The sequence below is a fragment of the Lipophrys pholis genome (assembly GCF_963383615.2).
Source record: "Lipophrys pholis genome assembly, chromosome: 16".
NCBI lineage: Eukaryota > Metazoa > Chordata > Actinopteri > Blenniiformes > Blenniidae > Lipophrys > Lipophrys pholis.
Genome location: NC_137634.1, coordinates 16,920,401 through 16,931,551, shown reverse-complemented (window position 1 = coordinate 16,931,551; position 11,151 = coordinate 16,920,401). Strand labels below are relative to the sequence as shown.

Sequence of the window (11,151 nt, the reverse complement as noted above, 5' to 3'; positions counted from 1 at the left end):
CATTGGCTTGACATAACTTAATTAAGAATTTATTTTTGTGAACCACCACCTTCTCCCATGAGCTGCTGTTTGCATTCATTGTGTTATTGTTACACTGTATATTGTTGTTGAAAAAAAATGCAGCTTTGGAAATCAAATTAGCATTGCATTTGGGATGTTTTGAATCGTGGCCAAGATTGGATAAACATTTAGTGTTTAGTGGCCATAACGTATGAAACCTTATTGAATAGAGGGATTCGGTTTACCCACTTTCTTTCAACCATGATGAAATCATTGAAATCCTCACCTTGTAGTTAAGATACGGGTGTTGTTTCAAGTAATACACCATAATACTGAAGACCTTAAATTACGAACTTAAAAAAAATACTAACTCTGGATGACATTGTCAATCTATTGTGTTTATTGTACCTCCACATGTCATTGTCTCTCTCTCTGCAGGTGTGCTTATTTTCATGCGTATTTCTATTCAGTAATTATGTTCCGGCTCGGCCACATATTTTTGAAGAGCAATTATCTTGGAGACATGCTTATTTTGCTCCACAAGCTGCATTAGGGACAGACAGGTTTCTCTTCTTCTAAAATGAGCTGTATCGTTGCGTCCAAGCAGCTTTTTTTTTTTTTTGTAAACTTAAAAGTGAGCAAAGAAAATCCACAACAGGCTCAGTTCAGTCCTACTAAATCAGTGATAACAGGAAATGGAAAATGCTCTGTATCAGTGGGTCAACTATCATCTGAAACTTAGACGATCGGGGTGTCACCAGGGTTATCTGGGTAGTGATTGGGGGGGGGGCGCCCATTCCTAATTCCTGTTCAAATATGTTAAGACTCATTCTGGCCTGGTTTGAATCCACCAAGTAGACATTCTTCTGTGGCTCACATGGTTGACCTGTCATTCATTAAACGCTTACTGAGCCAAGTGTCTTATTTATTTCGGCAACTTAAGTAATTTACAGTGGTCACCCTGAATGTAATCAATGTTTCTTTATTTGTTTAAAAGTTGTTCACTTGCCTGCAAGTGCTTTTCACCGTACCTGCATTGCTTTGAAGATGTGCAGCCTGCTAAATAATGTTACATTCAGCCAGAAAAGACCTTGAAGCAAACTTGTATAAAGAAGCTATAAAAGATAAGACGAGTTCCAAGTTGTTATCTGCCGGCAGGCCAGATAACAAGAAACATAAACCACGTGTCACTTAAATGTGAGGTGACAAAAGAACAAACACGCCAAGTTCAAGATGTTCTTTATTTAGTTCAGGTAATGACAATACTGTCAAGTACACTAAGCATGACTCCCATAACCAGTTGTGGAAGAGTACCCTCTCTTGGTCAGTATTTAGACTTTTCATCCTCTGTAACCGTCATCCAGAAAGGCTCAGCTGTGTGCACACAATAGGTTGGGTTTTTTTCTTGTGTTTGCTTGACCAGGAAGAGCTGACGGGTCTTTGCCTTCGTAAGACTTCTCAGGTGGATTAAAACTATGCAAGACCATCGATAAAATAATATCTCTTTTTGCTATATGTAACAAAAGACAAATCACACCAAATGCACAGACACAAGAGACAAAGTGAGACAAAAACACAAGAATGTACACATTTGGGGTGCAGTGTCTCTTAGAGCTACTCACAGCTGCTTAGGTCAGGGACGACTAACCCTTCCAATCATAGAATATATGGAGACAAACACAAGAGCTCTCCAGTGCAGTGTGTTTCAAATGAAATGGTGATTTCACCATTTCACCTTTGTGAGAGGAGTGCTTTCAGGCCCTCAGTAACGGCACCATCTTGTGGTGTAACTACTTCACTGTATGCTAACTCTGTCGAACCCCGCTTGGAGGTCGGACTGATGGAGAAACGGATCCCTTTTATTTTATTAGACACACAAATTAAAGCATGGTGCATGAATGTCATGAACTGAAAAGAGTGAGGCCGGCATGATTGCACTCAGGGCTACTCTTCCCTTACAAGCTCCACGGCTCAAGATCAAACTTTGGGACTGACAAGTGCAGGTTTTTTGTTCTAAAGTGGGCTCATTGATTCCCTTAAGTGGCCCTTTAAAAGCAACTCAACACGATGTGAACGATTCAACTTCCAGCTGTAACGTGTGGGGGGAAACAGGGGCTTTTTGTGAAGGAGAGCTAATCTTTACAGGGTTTCAGATTATTATTTATATTTCGGGGATTTATCGGTTGGGGAATGCATGTGTGCTGGGAGGACAGGGGGAGGCGTCGGCCTCATCCTCTTATGCCTGGAACTCCAGACCGAGACCGAGCTTGTGGCCGCCCGCGTTGATGTTTTTGCCATCGAGGAGAGCCGAGAGCGTGAGCTTGATGCCTGCAGAAAAAAACAGAATTGAGTACAAAGTGCTGTGACACGGCCATGATGTTAGTGGTAGAATTTAAAATCAACTTTAAATATTCAGTTCGTTGTTAAAGACTCCAGATTTTTCCAACTAATCCAAGCGCATGAGTTGCAAACAGAGACCACTCACCTGGCTTTAGAGTCTGAGTGTAGCCCAGGCCCACGAGGCTGGAGTTGTTCACCTTGGCCTGCGTGCAAACCACAGATCAAGATTAGAAATGGAAAAAGACTTTGACGAACGGATGCTGGTAATGTGTAGCCTTCCAGCAGGAAACTTAACAAATCTACAGTGATTCCCAAAACAAATAAGAAATAAGTCTAAATAAAAACAACTTCTCTTCAGAATGAGACGTTGGCAGTGTTGACCAGAGTCACTAGAGTGTATCTGATGACCAAAACAGCCGCTCTAATTAGCTCAACTGCAGGAGGGGTTTAGGATCTAATGTGATAGATGGCTGGCTCCTGCAGGAGTACACAAGTATCTTTACAGTCTAACTGAACAAGGTGTAATCACAGGGACTCACAAGTTGGCCCACAAATCTAGTCATCCATGTTTGAAACTACCTTCACTGTTCTTTTTTTTCTGAAATTGACCCAGGTTAATACCAGGAACAGCAAAAAAAAATATTTAAAACATACAAAACACACATAAACGTAACAGTATGTAATAAGAATGACTTTCTCTTCAGTGATTCCGGCTCCTTTTGATTCTGCAGTGATCTGCCAAATGCAAACAGGTTCTGTGCCGAATTTAGTGACTGACAAAAAGAGTAAATACTGGGAGCAAAGAGAATAACCTCAACTGGATTTGTGAAAGACGGAGTCCAACCATGAGAAGGACGCAGAACAGACCCATAAGTAAGTTTATTTTCTCTCAAAAAATAAATAGACCAGATTTTCTAATGGAGGTAAAACCAAACAAAAAAAAGCAGCGGTCGTATAAAGATCTTCCTCCACTGCGACGACTCTACTCGTGGCGATTACACACTACTCACAGAGAAGGAAGCATCGGGATCAATCTGATACTTGGCGGCGATTCCAAATCGAGTGTTGCTGTTTCCAGCAGTCCAGGCAAGGTTGACAGCCGTCTCCAGCTGGTCATTCACCTTCTGATAGATAGAGCCGCCAAACTCCGTGCCATCGTTTCTGTGGGAAAGCAGCCATTTCAAATGGTCAGTGATGTTTCTGTCGGGGGTGATACTACCGACTCAAATACTGGCTGGATTTGTATGATGTTTCTGATGTTGAGTGTAAAAGCTTTGCTGCCATTTGTCTGAACTCAAGTGACTGCGACTCAAACAGACTGGATTGGCCAGGTTCACAGCAGGGAACAGGACTAGCACTGTCTGGCACTACTTTTCACTCGGGCCCGCCAACCACTCACTCCATCTCACGTTCAATATAGTAAATCCCATCACCAGAGTATAAGAATAATCCCGCAGGCGGCTCGAGGCTCTGCAGTGAGCCAAACAGGTAACAAGTCAGTCAGCCAGACAAGCAGAAGGGAACGCGCTCAAAGCTCCGATGTGGAGAGAGAAAATATCTATCTTCAATGTGGAACAAAAACTCTGAATCAGTATTGTAAATTTTAACATCATTACTCATTCAGAAGAACTTTGCACACTGTTATCATCAGGTCCTGGTTCTCCTCACGTTAACTTTTAATTCCATCAGCAGCACATCACATCAAGCAAAATATGCAACTTCTTTCCATATTTTCTGTTGTTAAAGCAACTTGTGATGGTGGCTTGACACGTCGTGACTCCTTACACGTTTGTATGCAGCTGGAACTCCTCGGTTTTGTAGCCGACTGCAAAGTTGCTCTGGGTGATCTTGTTCCTGCCGGCCTCAAAAGTCATCTGATAACCGGCCAGCCAGCCCTCGTAGCCCACCACTGCCGCGCCGTGGATGGCCGTCCCGTTGATGTCGTAGTTGACGTCGCAGCCCAGGTTGACGTGTTCACACTTGTAACCCGTCTTCACTTTGCCACCCTTCTTGCTGTGAGGATGAGAGAAGAGATTGTTGATGTTCTGTTATATCGTATTAGACTAAATGCTTCTCGGTAGACGTGACAGTGCCTTGTGAAACTTTTACGTTAAAACGCTTATTCAAATTGATCACAAGTGAGAAGACATAAGCTGGTGATTAAATCTGGTGTAAAACCCTAAAACCCTCAGTGCACATCGTTATGGAGGAGTTAACAAAAAAACAACTAATCCATAGTGACGCACCAGTATCGGATGCTACATGCTAAACAATTAAAGTATACTTTACAGTCACATATGACTGATGAGGGACTGAGCTCGCCGTGTGCTGTGCACACAACTCCAGCTTCCTGTTGTGATTCACAGCAACGCACAGCCTTTGTGTATTGTTCGAGTATTAAGTATAATTTAGGCTGGAGATGATGATGCAGCAGTTGGATGAAAAGTTGTTGGACATTTTAAACGTTCAGCATTCATCAGATGAAAATGAAACATTATGAAAACAATTGTAAAAGTAATGCCATTTAATAAGTAGTATCTAAAGGTTAGTACGGCTCTTTAAAAAAAAAAAAAATAAAATAAAAAAATTGTATTAGTGCATCTCTACTCATCAGTTTTCACTTTCTAAGAATTCAGATTCAGTTTTCATTACCCAGTGTTTGGCGAGAAGGATGAATCAAACGTAAGCTTCAGTCCTTTGGCCAACTGTGGACAAAAACAAAAAGTAATATTAACACATTTGACAGGGCAAACTACACAAAATGAAGCTGAACACCGCGTATACACAAATCAAGCCTCTGTCTACGCTCTGTGACGCAAACACATTTTTGAATTCACATTTTTATCATTAGATCTTTTTTTCTCTTCTTTCACACACCTGATCCTCGAGGGTGATCTCGGTCCCCAGTGTGTTGTCAGTATTCCACTTCTCCGTGAATGTCAGTCCGTGCTCCGCCCACTTGTATTTGGTCTCCAGTGATCCAGCGACCTTGCTGGTTTCAGTGTTGGCAGAGCCTGTGCTGGTGAACTCCTACAGAGGAGAGAGAGTTGGGTCAGCATCACATATAGCCACCTTACATGGACATGCATTTACTCCGACTCTGTCCTGGCCACGTTTAGAGATCAGGGAAAAAAACGCCACTAACTCACCAGCGAGGATAGGACTACTACAGACTGAACTGACAGCTCTGATCATCTGATAACAACTGGTGACAACTTACCAGTCCATTCTCGGACTTTGTCTTCAGGTCCAGTTTAATGAGCCCGAAGCCTGAAAGAGATCAAACATTACCCGAGATGAGCATCCAATTATGTAACCACTTCCTCAAATACATCACAGGCTTCTTTAATTGGCGACAATTCAAAACATCAACCACTCTAATCCTGTAGTATTAATCCTCACCAAGCATTCCTTTATAGACACACTTTCAAAGAGTCTCTCATGAGATAATAAAACACATTAAGGTCAATCATTGACATAAGCCTATAAAATGCACTTTTACCAGCCTCCGGGGGGCTTTTAAAAGTACTTCATGCCACTGGCTGGATATGCGCATTGATTTCATGTGGATCCTGTGAGAGTGGTAGCTGTTAGTCAGTTATGACTAACAGCTACAAGGTTGGTCAACACATCCCGACCTCGTTCATGTTGCTGCTCTGCATTACGTCTGTCCACGGACCAGAGAGCTGCAGATAAAGCCCTCAGTACACATTTTACTGACAAAGCCTTCCCGGGCGAGGGAATATGTGGTTCGGGGCAACATTCAAATTGTTTTAAGGTCATTTGGTCAAGTAAAAACTATATATCCATTCAATGATAAAAACTTTCAATTGTAGATTTTAGGGATCAGATTCTTAGAGAAATAGTTTTTTTCTATGACGGACGAATACTTTAAAATCCGTGTAAATAACATCTTCAAGGGACATTTACACCTCAATATACTGAAAAGCATTACAGCGACCCAAGAGAACAATCAGCAAGCCCCTTTTAGCTCACAAAAGTTCTTAAATTGGGAAAGCTTCTCACTGGGTTTCTGTAAATGATTGATTACATCCCATTATGGATCACTGTATTTATTAGAGCACGTATCCTAAAATGGACTAAATAATAATAATATTATAATAATAAATACAAAACTTCGGCATACATTTTAAAAACTTGAACCAGTTTTACAAGTTCAATGCTTTCAATATGGAAGTCCTCATCTGAACCACAGTATCAGATCAGGACAGAGTCAAAATGTCAGCGGTGTGGAAATATTCCAGTGTAGAAAGTGAAAACAGTCCAAAGGCCACTCGTAATGTCAACAATACCTGCATTTCAAGAAGCTTCGTTACTAAACATACAGTAGAGTTTCTGACCCGACTGCAGTCAGTCGAACCAGTGTGAAAGTAAAACTGTACTCTGGACGATGGTAAACCTGCTGCAGCAGACGAAGGCCTCGTTCACACTCCAGCGAAAAGCAACCCAATTCAGATTTTTTACTCACAAGTGACTCATATCCGACCTGTTATGTGGCTTTGTGAAAGCGCCAATTCTGATTTCCAGGCCTTGTTTGTATGTGGTACCAATTCAGATATTTTTATGCATGCGACTGCTTCGTCATTGACGTGTGACTGACGTCACGGATAAGCGCCGGAGGAAGCGGCTCCGCCAAAATGTTAAAAGCTGTGCTCTCTTTTTACTTTATTCTCCTTCTTTTTTCCCCCCACATCATATTGTCAAGATTTTGTCGGTTCGTATTTAGCAACCACTGGAAAATGAATCCACCTGGACTGAACAGCGTTGCAAGACATGGCGGTATCCCCCAATTGGGGAGTCAAACTCTCTTACCTTTTAACTTTGTTTATTTCTAGCATTTGTGTCTATATGGCACGTTTATTATTACACATGTAATAGTTTTACGGTTTTAACATGATTCCTACACAAGCTGAGATTTAGCTAGGTTTTATTGAGGCGTTTGGGTTTTACGTCGTTTGGGCTGGAAACAGTGAGTCACTTCTGGCAACCCGAGTGCTGACCGACGTGCCACGCGTGCTCAGCGTGACTTCACGTCGTCTTCTGCGCGTGCTCTCTGGGGCCCGAAAATATCCGGTCCGATCACGTTCACATGGCAGGTCGTGTTTGAAATGATCACGCAAAAAACAGATACCAGCAAAAAATCTTAATTGAGCATCAAGACGTGCGATGTGAACGTAGCCTAAACGTCCAGAATGTCTTTAAGATTGAACTGAGGAGGCTCCTGTAGTCCGATGAGCAACACACAGGAACAGCGAGATGCACGTCGGATTCAGGTAACCCGTCACAGAGAACAGCTTTAAATCTCTGTATTATAATTTTCATAAAAGGTTAAAAAGAAAAAGAAAAAAAAGTCCCATGTAACCACATGTCCATGAAGCTTTTGGATCAATATGTCTGAACAATATGCACGACAACATACAGATTACTCAAAGAAGACAACCAGAAGATGATAAACAATTGGGGACTAAACAAAGAACGAGTCCTTTGGTACGACCATAAAAATACTCGGCAGTTCAATACAACAAGGTAAAGTATCCATAATCCTTTCCAAAACATTTATCATACTTTCAAATCTGATGCATCAATCACTGATTGGAAGAAAAAGAGCGTGAGAGTGCAAAACATACCACCAGCAGCACTTGTTTCAATACTCTGCACTAGAATTTCACGAGTACAAGTGTACCTGCAGTATCTAAACAGATGCCCCATACTGGTATCAGTGCATCCTCCCTAGTAATTATACAGGACTACCAACTTCGCCCGCCCGTATGCAAGAGAACACGAGCAATGTCTGCGGTTTGGAGATTCTTTAATAATAAAGAGAATGACGAACGCAAGGCGGACTGTAAACTCTTTTATCTTCATCAACAGTGACATTCGGACCAGCAGTTAGCCGGATGTCGCTTTTTATTTTAACTGCTCAGTGGATTGAGGCGCTCACCATATCCCTTGGTGAAAACATCCCTGGCAGACTTTCCAAGGTCAACGTAGGTAGGAGGTACGGCCATGATCTGAAAGCAAAGGAGAAAACAAAGATGTGCATTGAAAATTAATGTTCCCCACTTTTCCTCCCTCCACACCCGCCTGGGCTGCGAGAAAGGAGTAAGATGTAAGTAGACTGTGGCAGAAGAACAGACGGACGTGTCATGGGACGGCACTGAGAGAAGACAGGAGCCACTGGAGGTCACCAACGGAGAGCGAAAAGTAAAAATATAAACATCAGTGTCTCAGTGTCACTCGCAGTGCAGCATCCAGGTAGATCACTTCATAGCTACTGTCGATCCCAATTACAATTTTATGCAACTTTTCTTTCTCAACTATGCAAATTGCATGTCATTTTTACACCTTTAATAATTTTTTCTGAATCCAATCTGACGTCTGAAAGGTCAAGAAGCCGACTTCAGGAGGCGCACTGCACAAAGCAGACCTTTCAGTGACCCTCTGGACGGGCTGTTCCCCACATATCTGTGCAACGCTTTGTCTTTTGTTTCATCAGCAGCCTGTTGTGTAAGATGTGCACATTTCAGCGCAAGAATAAATTAAGATTTTTCAGCACCACTAAATGTTATCATGCTGCAGCCGTTGCGTAGGAATATTGATAACATACACCCCGGTATTGACAGAAGATAGAAAATCAGGAATGAATAGTGGCCCATGGATTATTAGGATTTCTTCAACTTACAGAATAAGGGACGTTTCTCAAGCACTTCATATTATACACACTTCATTGTCGGGGCGGCATAGCTTGGTTGGTTGAGCAGTTGTCTTTCAATTGGAAGGCTGCAGGTTCGATTCCCATCTCTGCCTGCCTACGTCATTGGAGTGACAGCACCTTGCATGGCTGCAGCCTCCAATGGTGGCGATGGTGTGTGAATGTGAGGAAGCATGTAAAGCGCTTTGGGGCTGCTCACACAGTCGAAAAGCGCTTTATCAGTGAAGTCTAAACCATTACTTCATATAGTAACTATACACATTCCAAAATATCTGTAATATTGCATGCTGGAGACTTTCACACTATTTCAGCCAGGTTGTGAGGATTTTTATCGAAAATCTGCTCAAAATATTGAATGAAAAATCTATTAATTCCCCTATGCACAAGTCTGGTTGACCATTTAAAACAGATTATACAATAAAAACTGCTCAGTAAATCCTTTTTTTTTTTCCACATTGCAGTGAGTTAAAAATCAGATCCCAAAGCCACACATGAAATCTGACAGAAAGCACTTCAGTATTCAGTTTCCAGCTTCACGAAACCTCACAACTATTCAGGGAAGATCCGGGTGAGAATCCAACAACTCCACCCTTTTACTCCAGTTATAACATGAATACAAGCTCTGCTGCATTGCATCACCACACTAGGTCCTCTGCATTTGTTCAGGATTAACTTCACTTTTGTCTTGGACGGCTGGAGAGCAAACATCAGCTTGGGCACACGTTTCTAATCCTGGCATGCTCATGAACACCCCTCAGTAAGAGCAGTTCACACATTCCTCTTTAAAGGGTAAACACTTACAAACACTTTAGTGACTGTGGACATGTCAAGAGGATGAGGACAAGCCTGCATAGGTCATGTTGCAAAAGTTTCTCGATAAAGTTTTATCTCAACTGAACAATATAGAATATGAGGATCAATGAAGATGCTCCTCATATTAACATCCACACCTGACAGCCCTCCAGCCCCACCTTGCTGGTGGAGGATTGTCGAGATTAAACACCTTTCTACTATGGTTACTGGCTATCTGGAGGGCGCTCAGCAGGGGTCATTCCACCCGCATGGAGAGGTCAGGGAGGCGTGAAGGCTCCATCCTGCCTCCGCTGCTAGCATGTTAGCATCGGCTCGCCGTCAAGGTGGACGCCGGGCAAAGTGTGTTTCCAGCGGGCAATGTCACGACATGCGGCGAGGAGAGCACCGTGAGCACGCTACTACTTCTTACGAGCAGCCCCCCAACGTGACGGCGGGCGATATTCGCCCACTTGCAACCGGATGACCGCAAACTAAGACTTTAGCCTCCGAGCTAACAGCTCGTAAAGAGCAAGCAGGCCGCCGATCCCGCGGCTCGCTCAGGCTTAAATCGCACGAGCGAGTCGCGGGATGAGGAGTTTCAGCGGCGGTGGAGGGAGGGCAGGCTGCTGCAGACACACCCCAGGCTGTGAGACACTTTAGAGGAGAAGCGAAAGAACGTACCTCTGTGTGTTCCAGTCCTCGCTGAGAAGGAGCCTGTCAGCTGCACAAAGGGAGGAGAGAAGAGGGAGGAGGAGGCGCGGCCGCGGCGTCACGTATCGCATCGTCACGTCACGTCACGTCTCGCACGCTGTTCGAGTCACGTAAGCAGCCGCAGCTCAGCGTCAAAGAAGCGTCAGGCGAGAAGAGACAAGATGGTTCACCCCCTCCTCGCAAACACTTCTTCAGACTCACATGAACAATCTGACGCTATTCAGAGCAAACCTACGTCAAGTATTGGTCACTTTTTGCATTAACTTATAAAACAGGTTCAACTTTCCACCATATACTCATTTTTATTTATTAGAACAATAACGTAACAATGACAGTTTTATTTTTGACAAGATGTCCTTTAAGTCAGATATCAGATGGGCCTTTTGTTGGCCTCATCTTTAAGAATGTTATACTATCGCAATATAAACATCAGAATCTGTCTTTACTGACAAGGCATTTCAGAGGCATTTTGGGCTGTTACGGTTTATGTGTTTCACTTTAAATGTATAACTAACACGGAAAAAGCAAAGGGTGTCTCTCTTCATCTGACATTATCTTTGGTAATGCCGGCCTGT

The 11,151-nt window shown here is 42.9% G+C and overlaps 1 protein-coding gene across 1 annotated transcript; it reads right to left on the bottom strand.

Moving 5' to 3' along the window:
• Window positions 1–1,222: 1,222 nt before the first annotated feature.
• On the bottom strand, window positions 1,223–10,688 carry vdac1 (voltage-dependent anion channel 1). Its single transcript, XM_080483602.1, has 9 exons — window positions 10,547–10,688; window positions 8,303–8,372; window positions 5,561–5,610; window positions 5,218–5,370; window positions 4,993–5,045; window positions 4,126–4,353; window positions 3,351–3,501; window positions 2,486–2,543; window positions 1,223–2,328 (listed from the first exon to the last, which is right to left on the bottom strand). The coding sequence occupies exons 2-9, from the start codon at window positions 8,367–8,369 to the stop codon at window positions 2,237–2,239; spliced, it is 852 nt and encodes a 283-aa protein (XP_080339728.1). The 5' UTR covers window positions 8,370–8,372; window positions 10,547–10,688; the 3' UTR covers window positions 1,223–2,236.
• Window positions 10,689–11,151: the final 463 nt, after the last annotated feature.